The 15,768-nt window shown below is 47.2% G+C and overlaps 1 protein-coding gene across 1 annotated transcript in view; it reads left to right on the plus strand.

The window, feature by feature from the left end:
• The first annotated feature begins 355 nt into the window (after nt 1-355).
• The window catches only part of STAM2 (signal transducing adaptor molecule 2), a 64,957-nt gene continuing 49,544 nt past the window's right edge, over nt 356-15,768 (plus strand). Inside the window, exon 1 of the mRNA XM_068245788.1 lies at nt 356-486. Coding sequence (XP_068101889.1) covers nt 447-486 — 40 coding nt within the window. The 5' untranslated portion in view covers nt 356-446. The remainder of the gene's footprint in view (nt 487-15,768) is intronic.

A 15,768-nucleotide genomic window follows, 5' to 3' on the forward strand; every position in this document is an offset into this window, starting at 1 on the left:
AAATATAAGAGGCCTGTAGACGCTACAGCGATGGAGGACGACGTGACGTGACACGCAAGTTTCATGCGCATTAGTAACAGAGCTGCACGATCTGCGCAGCTGCATTATCTGTCATTACACCCCTCTGCCCTTCCTTCTTCCGAGGGCCTCAGGAACCCTAGGACAGGAATTTAAGCCGTCTAAACCAGTGCCTCACATAAATGTTAAAAGACAAGTGCGCCAGACGCCTCTGAATTGTTCCTGCTGTAGTAAAATCGTTTCAGCACGACTTGCTGAGGGAAACGGGGGAGCGCTGGGGCACGGCGCGGCCGGGTGTAGTGGATGTTGGAGTCAGGCGGGATGCGGGCAGCCCTGGGAAGTCACTGTTGCTGTTGCTTGTTGTGACGGGGGAGAAGCCGGACAAGGAAGAGAGTGACAGGAGGGCTGATCGGCCGATTCCAGTCACTATGCCGCTTTTCAGCTCCAAAGCGTTCGATCAGGATGTGGGTGAGTGTGGAGGGAGGCTGGTAACCCCCTGTAGCCCAGCTTGGCTGGCTGGCCCTGGTCAAGCATAGTCCCAGGATTTGCCTCTTCCTGGAAATGTCTCAGGCTGTCAGGGACTGGCCCTTGAATTTTTTTTTTTACAAATGTAAAGGAGCATACACACATCCCATTTTGACTGGGAAATCATTGACCAATTTTACCAACTCTATGTAATATGAGGGCCCACAGACATTAGATGGCCATATATCTAGTGATTTGGCAGCCAATTGACCATCCTATTTGATAATTATTATCAAATCGGTGCTGTAACAAGCATGCTGATAGAGGATACGACCAATTTCGGGCTGTGTGAAATTTTGGGCTGATGTGGTCAATCATGTGCATGGCCGGTCACTGTGTGGGATATCGGGACGAATATGACATAACCCCTGGCCAAATGTCCCACCTAATGTAAATATGCCCCCCGCCCTTGCATTTATACTTTACCTGTCTGCTACACCGCCCTTACACATTAGCGCCTAACTCGCGGCTATGATATTATATACATGCCCTTAGTGCTATATGTCGATAGCCACATGGGGCAGCAATGCAGAGGATGGATAGGTACCACAGCGAACAGGTAAACTGTATTAATGCACAGGCAGTAAGGCACTTACATTAGGGGGGCCGTGACAGAGGGGGCATCACGAGGTCAGTTCCCGAACGATGCTGAAATCGATTATGAATCAGCCTGTGATGTATGAACAACCAACAAATCTCCAATCCGATTCTATAGGAAAGAGATCTGTCTCTTGGTCAAATTAACCCATGCGTTGTGCACCCAGTGTTCTCCCCAGAATTTTTTTCCAGCCGGGGGGGGGGGGATGAAATAGTAGGCATGAAAAGGTAGCCGGTTGGAACGAGCTGAAAATGCAGGGCAACTCTGCTTGCAGCATACGAGGAGGTGAAGAGGTGAGCCGATGACAACCGGGTGGTCACCAAATCTAGCCGGGTGAAGCACCCGGCTAAAAGAGCCTGGGGAGAACACTGTGCACCCTTGGAATACTATAGATTGTGTAGGTAAGCTTTTATACTACATGAAAGTGGTAAAACTGGCCAATCAGTATGGGATGTGTGTACCGTTTCCCCAACCAACAATAAGCTCTAGCATGATTTTTTTAGGGTATGCTAAGATTATAAGCCTTACTCCAAAAAGAAGCCCTAGTTCATATAAAAGTTAATGTAACTGTGTTAATGTTAACAGTGTTCAGGCAGCTACTGTATGTTGCAGCACCGATTTTGAATTGGATGGTCGATCAGGCTGAAAAATCTGTAGATTTATGGGCACCTTTAGATTCAGACACAAACTGACTGAAAGGCATGTGTATGTTTTTTTATTTCTGTCTAAAGTGAAGGATGAGTTTTAAAGTTTTATTTCAAAAATTCATAAACGGTGTCTTTGACTTCCTTTGCGGTGAGATGCGCACTCTTTTGAGGTGTGGAATACAAATCTTGTGTCTCAATGCCAGATCTCCCCATCGTTCCTTCTGTAGTGTAACTGCTTTTGTTTTCCGATTTTAGCTAGTCTATCCTATAATTTGCCCACTTTTAAAAATATGAGATCATTGTATGTATAGTTGTAATGGTAAAAATAACTTTCCCAGAGTTTCAGTTTCTTATTTTCAATTTAAGGGTTGAAATGCAAAGTCTGAAGTGCAGCCATGTCAGTGTGACAAAGTTCACTCAGCTCCTACAAAGAGAAATAACGACCTTTTGAACTTTTCATCACTACCCTGCTGTCAGTAGTGTTTGCACAGCCAGATACAAGTTTAACTTCTATTCACTTTTCAGGAGAGCTGCTGTACAGATAAAGCACTGGTTTATTAACTCTTGCAATTAAAAAAGGATCACTGGCATTGTTGGATAGTTGCTATATGTACTCACGTTTATCTCATGTCACATATCACTTCAGGTATGCTTTAAAACTAGACCTCCAGGAACTAAAGAAATCCAGTTTTATGTCATCCCTACCAAGAACACACTGGGGGGCAGTCAGATACGTATTATTATAATAATAAGCATTCTAAATGATTTTACAGAGCAGGATAGTGAACTTTTGAACTGTCCTCTGCTGGAAAAAAAACAATACAGTTAGAGACACTTGAGATAATAAGCTTCAGAAGACAGAGCTCTCTGCAACTTGTTGTTGTGGAGCTCAATGGCTCTTTTGCACAGATAACTGGCGTTTAACTCTTCCTGTACTGGAAACAATATTAGACTGATGTCTCTGCTCCTAATGTTTTATTTTTTAGCTGTACTACACATACAAATCATTATATCATATTTTTTTTTTCACTACAGTGTATCTTTAAAGGGAACCTAAACTGAGAAGGATATGGATTTTTCCTTTTAAAGGAGTTCTCCGGTGTCTTTTAAAAAGCTAAAACTGCCAATTACCTGGGGCTTCTATCGGCCTCCTGCAGCTGTAATGTCTCTCGTTATCCTCCTCCGATGCTCTGTTCCCCGCCGCCAGCACGAGTGTAATTATTCGTCTAACTAGACGAATAGAACTGCGGCTGCGCGGCAGTCATTGGGAGCTTACGGCACTGTATTGTACTGTGCCTGCGCACTAAGCTCCAGATGACGCATGCGGGAGCGAGCATGCACGTGGCCATGGCCGCGCAGCCGCAGTTCTATTCGTCTAGATAGACAAATCATTGCACCAGTGGCAAGGAAAGGAGGACGGCGCGGGGCATTACAGCTGCAGGGGGCCGATAGAAGCCCCAGGTAAGTGGCAGTTTTAGCTTTTTAAAAGACACCGGAGAACCCCTTTAAAATAATACCAGTTGCCTGGCTCTCCTGCTGATCCTGTGTCTCTAATACTTTTAGCCACAGCCCCTGAACAAGCATACAGATCAGGTGCTCTGACTGAAGTCAGACTGGATTAGCTGCATGCTTGTTTCAGGTGTGTGATTCAGCCACTACTACAGCCAAAGAGATCAGCAGGACTGCCAGGAAACTGGTATTGTTTAAAAGGAAACATCCATATCCCTCTCAGTTAAGGTTCCCTTTAAGGGCTCTACCTCTGATACAGGAGACCAAGGTTCAAATCTTGGCTATTCCTGTTCAGTAAACCAGCACCTATTCAGTGAGGAGACCTTGGGCAAGACTCCCTAACACTGCTACTGCCTATGGAGCACGTCCTAATGGCTGCAGCTCTGGAGCTTTGAGTCCGCCGGGAGATAAGCGCGATAAAAATGTTATGCGTCTTGTGTTGTCATTCCTGCCACCGCATAGCAACAGAATGCGTAGCTAGCCTAGAGGCTAGCAGCACATCTGTACAGCCTCGGCCCTGCACTGTCCCAAGAGAGATCGAGTACCGACTCCTCTCTGGTGCCATGGCGTACGTGTGTATGTGGCTTAAAGGACAACTGAAGTGAGGACGTGGAGGCTGCCATATTTATTTCCTTTTACACAATACTGGTTGCTTGGCAGCCCTGCTGGCCTATTTGGCTGCAGCATATCTGAGCAACACCAGTAACAAGCATGCATCTAATCTTGTCAGATCTGACATTAATGTCAGAAACACCTCATATGCTGCATGCTTGTTCAGGGGCTATGACTAAAAGTATTAGAGGCAGAGGATTAGCAGGACAGCCAGGCAACTGGTATTGTTTAAAAGGAAACAAATATGGCGGCGTCCATATCCCTCCTACTTCAGTTGTCCTTTAAGGCTTAGTATACACTGCACAGGTTTTGATGGATGTGTGGCATTGCATTGCTGTTGCAACCATTGCAGAGCTTTACAAATTAGATGCTCTGCACTGGCGGAGGATATTCCTGAGAAGACACAGCTCATGAGATCAAATTACAGTTATGATTAGTCACAGATGAGGGGGAATTAGACAGGCTAAACTCTCTAAATACATACAGGGTGCATTTCTCCATGTTTTCCTTCTGTCCTGTGCAAGAGTTCAAATCCACTTTAACTACAGTAGTAACTCCTGAGCCCCCCTCCTAGAGAGTACCCTATGGATAAGTAAAAAAGGACTCTGTTAAAAGTTTATGGACTTTTTTAGATAGACTTTAGGCTTCAGCCAATCAGGCTGCATTAGTTAAGTCTGTGGAGAAATAAAGAAGCAAAAAAAAAAACACATCCCAGCATGCCCTGCAACTTCCCTTGTGCGGCAGATGTACCAAATAAGAGCCACAGAAACTGGGGAATGTTTATGGACAAGAAAAGAGTGATTTTTAACCTTTGGATTGCCTGGTTAGCATCCTTATTACTTGTTTACCAGATAAAAATAAAGAATTGAGTTTTGATTTTATGCCCAACAGTTACACTTTAATGGCCTAAAGAGGTCATATAGCTTTAAGAACAGAGTTACTATTTCATAGCTCGGGAGGAATGACAGTATACATTATGAAAGGTATTTCAACACCTTGTTGCATCAACATGATGTGACTGGAAACTGCTGATAGGAGTAGCACCAAGGTCACTTAGGTAATATATGTCTCAATTGTGTCCATCAATGATATATTCTTGATTATGCAGTCTATCCACTTCTGTATAGCATGAGGGACTACCTAAAGTACCCAAAGTGTACTAGTATATATTAGTATACCTCAGGTTACCCTTGTATTACAAACAGGTACAGATACTGGTGCTGTACTGTATGTGGTACCCAGTATACAACAACCAACCAATCACGGCAAGCGATGTACCTTACCGGCGATTGGCTGGTTGTTGTATACAAAGCCTTCCCAGTGAGGTGCCCCCTCACCTCGTCATCGGGTCCGCGTTAAGTCACCAGGAATCCAGGTGAGTGGATTTTCTTCTACCATACTTGTACAGCACCACCCTTGCTGCTTTCGTACGGTCGCCACATATGGTGGTTACGTTTTTGAGCTCCCCCCACCGTATGTGGCAACCGCAGATTCTCCAGTCAGGCTCGGAAGTTTCAGCACCCACCCTATAAGACGACACCCGGCGTATAAGACGACCCCCGACGTTTGAGAAGATTTTCCTGGGTTAAAAAGTAGTCCTATATACGTCAGAATATACTGTAATCACCTCAGGAAAGGGAAGCCTCTGGATCCGCCACTGTTCCAGCGCTAGTACTGCTGAAGTTCCATGAAGCTCGCCCCCACTGCACATGTGCCTTGCGCCTGCGCAGTACCACGGAGCTGTCGCTTGGTGGAAAAAGCTGTGCCTGCTTGGCTTCATGCTAGTGAGCAGGCGTGGGCGAGCTTTGCTGACGGGCTTTTGGGGGTCTCAGGGCTGGAACAGCGAGGAGGAGACCAATACCCTTTTTTTCATTGTCCTCTGACAAAGAGGGGGAACCTGCGAAACGGTTGTCGGGCTGAAGCATTCCTTTGACCTCTTCCTTGTGGTGCTGTAACTGGTAGCTGGATAAACCGCATATTGGTAGATCAGTACCTATCTCTCTGCTCCTTATTATCGGTAGGATTATGGATTCTTCATAGCTGGTGAACGTGTTTCAATTGCACTGCAACATAACCTGCCTTGGCGTCTAATGTCTGCACTTTAATGCCAGCTTCTGATATTGGATTCATGCTGAATTACACTGCTTAGAAATGGACCATTAAGATGTTGCTGCATTTTATTGGTTTATTTCTAAGCTGTAAACATTTGCATGATATTTGCATGAGCCCAGACTGCATATCGGTGACCAATTTAAATATAAGTTAGGGCTGAGACACACCAGAAAAGCTCCCCAAACGCTAGAGCTTTCAAAAGCTCTTCCCAATGTAATGCTATGGTTTTTTTTTTTTTTACAAAACCTCATCACTCCAGTGTGCATAGACACATAGGATAACATTAACAGGAGGTTTCAAAAACTCAAAACGCTCAGAAAAACTCCTTTGGTGTGCACCAGGCCTAAAAGCTGCAAGTAATGTAGATTTCAACTAGTTTTAGTTATGCCTGGTACATACCATGCAATTTCCCATCAGATAGATGAGTCTATAGATCATTTCCGACAGATCCGATCGGATTTTCGATCGATTTTCTGATCACTTTTATGCAAATCGATCAGAAAAACGATTGGAAATCAGATCAGACCTTTCAGAAATGATCTATTCGACCCGTCTATCTGACGGGAAATTGCATGGTGTGTACCAGGCTTAAAGAGAGTCTGAAGCGAGAATAAATCTCGCTTCAGACCTCATATATAGCAGGGGCACGTGTGCTCCTGCTAAACCGCCGCTATCCCGCGACTTAACGAGGGTCCCTGTCCCCCCCCAAATCCCCTCCGTAATGCGGGGGAGCGCTTCCTGGTTGGGGCAGGGCTAACCGCCGCAGCCCTGCCCCACACGCGTCTGTCAGCGCGTATCTCCGCCTCTCCCCCGCCCCTCTCAGTCTTCCTTCACTGAGAGGGGCGGGGGAGAGGCGGCGATGCGCGGCAGATAGACGCGAATGGAGGCAGGGCTGCAGCCGTTAGCCCTGCCTCCAGGAGCGACCAAGCCTGCGACCAAGTGTCGCAGTGGGGGGTTTGGGGGTGAAGGGACCCCCGTTTAGCGGCGCGTATGCGGCGGTTTAGCAGGGGCACACGTGCCCCTGCTAACTATGAGCTCTGAAGCGAGATTTATTCTCGCTTCAGAGTCTCTTTAAAATCCACTCAGCATACACGTTGTGGATATGTATTTCTGCCATATATACTTGGTTTTATATGTCGCGGATCCCTTCCTCGCTATGACGGCAGAGCTCTGTGAGCCGGTCAGGAGCCGATTTTGTTGGCTTCTGACCCCATGATCCTTGTGGGCCAATCCCATTGGCTCACATTGATGACAGGATCAGGAGCCAATGAATCAGCTCCTGACAGGCTCACTAAGCTCTGCCGTCATAGCGACGGCAGATTGAGGGGCCTGTGGCGATGGGTGAGTGGCGGGTATGTGCAGCAATTCGATGGTAAGCCTCTTTTTAAGGTACAAGCAGTCTCTAGAGACTGCTGGTACGCAAGTGGTTAACTTTGTTTACTAAGCCATCCAATGAATTTTAAACATCAGTGGAAAGCAGTGACTTAATTGGCTTCATTCAATGTCATGGTTTGTTTCATTTGCTGTCCCCGTGACTCAGAAGTCAGACAATTCTCTGGGTACATGGGCTATCTGACTCATACCTCTTGTTGAACATTAATGAAAGCACGTTTGTAGAGTGAATTATATTGGGTGCCATATTGAGTCACTTCTTTGAGAACTTCCCCTCATACAATAATGTTCTTTGTGACTTTCTGTGGTGTTACAGCACTGTTTTCTTTCATAACCTCTGTGTGTGACTCAGGCATTTCATCTTGCAGAGATTATTATAGAGAATGACACATTTAAATCATAATGTGCTGCTGTTTGTGCGCTAACACGTACCTACAATTTCTGAATTCACGTGAGTCTGCAATCAGAATTCTCTTTCCTAACTTGAGGGTTGATTCACAAAGGTTACTTATGCATGAGATAAACAATTAAAGGTGGCCATACATCAGGCGACTTGGCGGCCAATTGGCCATCCGATTCGATTATTATAATCCCATCCGATGAAAATTGGAGCCGCCAAGTGCATGCCTGACCGATAAAGTGACCAATTTCAGGGCGGAAATTGGTCGCTTTGTCTATCGCGCATGCCGCAAGATGTCGGGGCAAAGTTGGTTCGTTGGGTGTGCGGCGGTACAGGGCGATTTCCAGAATGAGCAACAAGACGAAACTCGCCGCTACCATCGCAATGTATAAATGTGTCCGGTGTGTGCATTTATACGTTACCTGTCCTGTAGCAGCCTCCGCGCGATGTCTCACCTCCGGGCGGCTCACAGTACCCCCTACTGGCGCATAGTGTCTGACGTAGGCGCATTGCGTCTGACTTCAGACGCTATGCGCCAGTGGCGTGTACGAAGAGCCGCCTGGAGGATTACCGACACCTTGCGGAGGCTGTAACGGATAAATGCACACACCGGGCACATTATACATTGGGGGCAGCGGCGGTGCGGACTCAGCCGATTCCCTGAAGATTTCATGCTGAAATCGGACGGGAATTGGCCTGTAGTATATGGGCAGAATCAACAAAGAGACACATTTTATCTCTAATCAGATTAGATTAGATTAATTTGTCTCTTTGTCGAATCTGTCCATAATTGTCAGGTCTATAAGTACCTTAAGGAGAGAGAATTCATGACATAAATAGATAAGGAGAGATAAACCATGAGTTAAGCTAGGTACATACCATACAATTTTCTTGCAGATTTATCTGCCAGATCGGTTATTTACAACAGGTGCGATCTGAATTTCCAAATTCCAAATTGAATTTCTTAGATTGTTCCGATTTTTTTTTTTATCGTTTTTCAATCGATTTTCATACAACTTATCAAAAATCGATCGAAAAAGCAATTAAAAAAAGATCAGAAAATCGAAAAATCTAATTTCAGATTGGACATGTTGGAAATAATCGATCTGGCAGGTAAATCTGCCAGAAAATTGTATGTTGGGTACCTAGCATTACGTCAAATAAGGAGAGCTACACCATGAGTTAACTTAGATAAGGAGAGGTAAATCATGAGTTAAGTCATTTAACCACTTAAGGACCGGCTGACATTTTCATGATCTGTGCTGCGTGGGCTCTCCAGCCCGCAGCACAGATCAGATAACAGGCAGGGCGATCAGACCTGTACCGCCTCTGATAGGCTTCAGCCTATCAGATGGCGGCGATCCCTGGCCAATCAGAGGTCATGGATCGCCGATCTCCTTTACGGCGCTACTGTGAGAGCAGCACCGTATGATGTAAACACCGGGAATTACTTCCCCGGGTGTTTACATTTAGCCTGCGAGCCGCGATCGGAGGCTCGCAGGCTGTTCAGAGACTCCCTCCGTGAACTGACATGGAAAGGCCGCTCCAACAAGCGCCCGTTTCCATGGAAACAAAGGAAAGACCAGCCGCCGCCAATAGGTCCTTAAGTGGTTAAGGAGAGATAAATTGTGAGTTAATAAATAAGGTGAGATAATTTAACAGAAAAGCTTTGTAAATCAGGAATCAGATAAATCGGAATAAATGTTTCCCAACAAATTAGGCCTCTTTCACAGTAGGACGTTGCGTTTTGAAGTCGCAACGCAAATTACAACGCAATGCCCCCAAAAAGTCGCAACCCCCGTTACGGTCACATACAGTAGCGCATACAGGCAATGAAAAGTATGTTTACAAGTCATTACTGAGCATGTGCAAACAGTCCTACGCAGCTAATAACGTGTATAACGCACTGTATGCAGCACTTTCACTTAACGTGCAGCGTTAGTCACCAACGCAGCGTGTGCACTGCGAATGGGGCATTGTTTTTCATTGCAGTGAGTTATTCTGCGTTAAATGTTGTTTTAACGTGCGACTTTAATGTCCCACTGTGAAAGAGGCCTAAGACATAAAAATGCACAGAGATATGTGAATTCAGCCTGAATGTACTTGTATGCTTCCCTCAGGTAGCTTAGCTCGGGTGAAGTGTGCTTTTTTTTTCCCCCCTGAACTTTGTCCTGCTTTCTATTAGCTGTAGGAGCTGCCATTTTCCCCTTCCTGTCTCTTTGCCCTTATTTGTCCAGGGGAAGGTGTGAATGTAATCAAGTGTGACTCCTATAAATTGTTTGAAGCACAGTGTCCTATTTCCCCACCCCCTCACTGATGAAAGCGTTTGTTTGCTCATTGCTACTGCTAATTACAGCAGTCCTTATCTGCCTGCTCTTTCTGTGGATGGTAGGCCACTGAAGTAGGGCAATAAAAGCCTCTATCAAACATTTGAAATGACTTTTTTTTAGTAATGAGTCATTTTGTTAGTATGCATATTTTATGTGCTATTGAGATACCCTGGGTGCTTAAAATGCTGTTTGGTTCATTTTAAAGGACAACCGAGGTGATGTGTGATATGACGAGATGGACATGTGTATATACAGTGCCAATCACACAAATAACTAGGCTTTGTTCCATTTTTTTCTTTCTATGCTTGAAAAAAATTAAAAATCAGGTATGCTGGTGACAGTTTCTGTCCAGGTCGGGACTGGGTCAGTCGATAGATCAGCCCTCACTGATAAGGTATTACAGCCATAAAACACTTTCCTGGCAGTAAATGGCTTTTGAGCGCAGGAAAGAGATAAGAAGGGTCAGTAGTTCATTGATTTGAGCTCTGGCATACTTTAACAATTTCTGCCACCCGGACGTGAAGCTCACGTCCGGGCGGCTGCTCTGCTGCGGTGCCGCGCTTCGGCGCTCGCCCGTGCTGTCTCCCAGTAGCCGTGGGATCAGTGAACGGGAACATGGTTCCCGATCACCGATCCATGTCCCCAGCAGAAAAACCGAAGCGCTCTTACAAGAGGCTTCAGTCTTTCTGCACATAACATTTTCTGCGTCCTCCTTGTGCTTCCGGTTAGCGAGAAGCACAAGGAGGGGGAAAAAACCTCAAATAGTAAAACTACATCTACATATTTTTTACATATAATAACATTAAACATTAACTGTTTATTTCCCACACCAAAATATTACCCAACCAAAATTTTTAATGGAAAATAAAAAGACAAAAGAAAAAAAAAGACATAAATAGTTACCTAAGGGTCTGAACTTTTTAAATATGCATGTGAAGGGGGTAAACTACGAAAAAATTTTTAAAATTATAAGGGCCGGTTCACACTTGCGGTTTTGCAAAAACCGCACCGGATGTCCGGACCGCACCGGAGCCGGATCGGACCTGAACCGTACGGTTCCTGTCCGGATCCGGTCCGGTTGCATACGGTTTCCGTGCGGTATGAACACGGTTGCGGTCCGGATCCGGATTCTTAAAGAGTACAACCTGTATAAAAAAAAAAAAAAAAAATTTGGGGGTCTGGGAGGTCAGCAGAAGGGGGACCTGTGGAATCAGGCCCTCTGCTGTTTAGCACTCACCTCCACCTCCGACATGCTGCCAACATCTCCGGATCCGGATCCAGCTGTGCTGCTCCACTCCAAAATGCTTGCCCATGTGTCCCCAGCCAATATCGCCGCAAAAATCCGCATAGGAAGTGGGGTAGAACATCCGGATTTTTTGCCAGTGTGTTGTGCGCTCTCCGGTTCTCATTGGTTTCCATTGGCCGGATGGTGCAGTCCGGCTCCGCCCCGGATACGGCTGCCGGAGGAGCCGGACCAAAAAATAGCGCATGTTGGAACGGACACCGGAGTCCGGATCCGGTCCGGCTCCGGTCCGGACGAAACGGACACATGTGAACCCTGGCATAGACTTAACATTGCTATGCCGTGCGTCCGTTTCGTCCGGCCAGCATGCGGTGCGGCTCCGGCACGGCTATTCCGGATAGCCACCGCTAATGTGAACCGGGCCTAAGCTTGTACATAGTGATGGACGCGAAACGGAAAAAAATGTACCTTTATTTCCAAATAAAATATTGTCGCCATACATTGTGATAGGGACAAAATGTAAATGGTGTCATAACCGAGACGGGCAAATAAAATAAATAGGTTTTAATTATGGTAACGTGGATTATGTTAAAGCTATAATGGCTGAAAACTGAGAAATAATGATTCTTTTTCTTATCCTGTTAAAATGCATTTATAAAAAAATAATTCTTGGCAAAATGTACCACCCAAAGAAAGCCTAATTAGTGGCGGAAAAAAACAAGATATAGAGCAATAAATTGTGATAAGTAGTGATAACGTTATTAGCGAATGAATGGGAGTTGAAAATTGCTCTGATGCATAAAGTGAAAAATCCCCGCGGGCTGAAATGGTTAATGAAGGTGTGATTGAGCAGAGACGATGAAACAGTAAAAACTTTTAAAAAAAATTAAATATAAAATAAAACTGTGGGATATCTAACAGTCATTTTTAGGAGGAGGGTAGATACTATTTTTTTTTTTCATCAGTTTATTTTCACCTCGGATGTCCTTAAGGCTAATTTCACACCAGGACGTTGCGTTAGAGGGGGTGTTAAGGTCGCATAACGTCCCCCTAACGCAACGCCTGGTGGTGCTGGATCTGGACGTCAGAGTGAGCTGCGTTGTGCAGCTCACTCTGGCGTCCGTGATGCGTACTCTTGTGCGCATGCGGCATCACGTGGTCCCGCCGGCCAATCGCCGCACAGAGCGGCAGCTCCAGGAAGTAAACACTGCACGTCACAACGTGCAGTGCATATTAATTAGCCATGTGCCTGGCCGCTCTCCGCTCCTCCACAACATTACTGAGCATGTGCAAGCAGTCTAACGCGGCTCAGCCGCATCTAAAGTACTGCATGCAATACGTTGTCTTGTGACGCAGCGTTACAATGTAACGCAATTTGGGCACTGTGAACAGCCCCATTGATTTTTCATTACTGTGCGGTGGGCTGCGTTATAGGCTGCTCTAACGTGCGCCTGTAACGTCCCACTGTGAAAGCAGCCTAAAGGTGGACATGCACTTATCAATTTTTGAAGGGTACCTGAAGTGAAAGTAATGTGCCTAGTGTAACTTGCTTGGGGCTTCTTCTTCCAGCCCACTTTAATCCTTCTGGCCCCTCGCTGTCACTCTGCTCTTCTCCATTCAGGAGCTGTGCTCCTCTGAAAAGCTGTCCGACTGAGCCAGTTGTGGGCTACTGCGCATGTGCGGCTCGGGCCACGCGTCCTTCGATCATCCTCCCATGGTCGGAGCATCTGGCGCATGCGCAGTTGCAATTTTCACAAACTGTACTAGCACAGAATTCTCCTGGCCATAGGAGAACGAATGAGGAGGATTTTGACCTAAAATCTATTCTAGTTGGTAAATCAGTTGCTGCTCTAGAGTTGATTGCCAGATCGGAATCCTATGGACGTGTTTATGGCTAGCTTATGAAAGTGGTTTGAGACGTTCTGTATGCTTCTTGCCACAAAAGGGGATATCCATTATGTGACAGTGGCTTGATTTGAAATTTCTCCACGATTATAATTCAGGAAGCGGCAATATTTTTACCTCTTCACCCTGCTTGATTTTTAAAGAGAAACCGTAACCAAGAATTGAACTTCATCCCAAGCAGTAGCTGATACCCCCTTTCCCATGATAAAGATCATCAGGGGGCTCTGTATGGCTGATATTGGCCTCAATTCACTAAGGTTATCTCCTGTCTTTTAATAATGTTTCTATAGTTACCACCATGGTGATGAGGCATGTAGTATTCAGGAAACCTTTTACCTCAGGCAAACCTAAGGTTAACTCTTCTGTCTTTAAAGGAGTTATCAGGGAAAATGAATAAAATAAGTGCTACTTACCGGGGGTCGGCGCGAGTGGCGCTGTCAATCACTGCCACGTGGGCCGGAGCGGACTGCGCAGGCGCAGTAGTTTTGCGCCTGCCCAGTCTGCTCAGGCCCACGTGGCGGTGATTGACAGTGCCGCTCGCGCCGGCGCAGTACAGGCCGACCTGGAGGTCGGCCTGACGTCATCGCCGGGGACCGGGAGCGAGCTGCGGGGAGAGCTGTGGCGAGGGACATGCTGGGAGCTTGGGGCTGGAAGAAGCCCCCGGTAAGTAGCACTTATTTTATTCATTTTTCCCCTGATAACTCCTTTAAGTTAAATCTTCAATCCTTAGAGACACTGTAACATCAAAAACATACCCTGGGGGGTACTCACCTCGGGTGGGGGAAGCCTCCGGATCCTAATGAGGCTTCCCATGCCGTCCTGCGTCCCACGGGGGTCTCGCTGCAACCCTCCGAACAGCCGCCGACAGACCCAACTGTCAATTCAACATTTACCTTTGCAGACTCCATCCAGCGGGGGCGCTGTGGCTGCTTTCGGCTCCGAAGTAGACGGAAATACCCGATCTCAGTCGGGTCCGCTGTACTGCGCAGGCGCCGGAGAGTTGCGCCTGCGCAGTAGAGCAGACCCGATGGCGATCGGGTATTTCCGCCTACTTTGGAGCCGACAGCCGTCAGGGCGCCTGCGCAGGAGCCGGGAAGGTAAATATTGACGTCACCGCTGTATGGAGGGCTGCAGCGAGACCCCTGAGGGACGGAGGACAGCGTGGGAAGCCTCATTAGGATCCTGAGGCTTCCCCCACCCGAGGTGAGTACCCCCCAGGGGACGTTTGACGTTACAGATTCTCTTTAAAATCACTCCAGAGTTCTAGGCAGGCTATTAATTAACTGCATGTGAAAATAACTACAGAGGCGGTAACTTAACCACTTCCCGACCGCCGTATGTACAATTGGCGGCCGGGAAGTGCACCCCGCAAGGACCGCCGTATTGACAATTGGCGGCGGTCCTTGTAGGGGCATGGGCGGAGCGATCGCGTCATCAGTGACGCGATCCTCCGCCTCCGCCTGGCGCCGCTCACCCGCCGCAACATCCCGCCGGCCATACGGAAGCGCCGGCGGGATGTTAACCCCGCGATCGCCGCATACAAAGTGTATAATACACTTTGTAATGTTTACAAAGTGTATTATACAGGCTGCCTCCTGCCCTGGTGGTCCCAGTGTCCGAGGGACCACCAGGGCAGGCTGCAGCCACCCTAGTCTGCACCAAGCACACTGATTTTTCCCCCCCCCTGCCCCAGATCGCCCACAGCACCCATCAGACCCCCCCCTGCCCACCCCCCAGACCCCTGTTTGCACCCAATCACCCCCCTAATCACCCATCAATCACTCCCTGTCACTATCTGTCAACGCTATTTTTTTTTTTATCCCCCACCCTGCTCCCTGCCCCCTCCTGATCACCCCCCACCCCTCAGATTCTCCCCAGACCCCCCCCCAGACCACCCCCCCTGTTTACTGTATGCATCTATCCCCCTGATCACCTGTCAATCACCTGTCAATCACCTGTCAATCACCTGTCAATCACCCATCAATCACCCGTCAATCACCCCCTGTCACTGCCACCCATCAGCCAGCCCCTAACCTGCCCCTTGCGGGCAATCTGATCACCCCCCCACACCAATAGATCGCCCGCAGATCCGACATCAGATCACCTCCCAAATCCATTGTTTACATCTATTCTCTCCTCTAAACACACACTAATTACCCATCAATCACCCATCAATCACCCCCTATCACCACCTGTCACTTTTACCTATCAGATCAGACCCTAATCTGCCCCTTGCGGGCACCCAATCACCCGCCCACACGCTCAGATTGCCCTCTGACCCCCCCTTATCAATTCACCAGTGCATTAATTACATCTGTTCTTCCCTGTAATAACCCACTGATCACCTGTCAATCACCTGCCAATCACCTATCACCCATCAATCACCCCCTGTCACTGCCACCCATCAATCAGCCCCTAACCTGCCCCTTGCGGGCAATCTGATCACCCACCCACACCATTAGATCGCCCGCAAACCC

Source organism: Hyperolius riggenbachi, chromosome 7 (assembly GCF_040937935.1).
Source record: "Hyperolius riggenbachi isolate aHypRig1 chromosome 7, aHypRig1.pri, whole genome shotgun sequence".
Taxonomy (NCBI): domain Eukaryota; kingdom Metazoa; phylum Chordata; class Amphibia; order Anura; family Hyperoliidae; genus Hyperolius; species Hyperolius riggenbachi.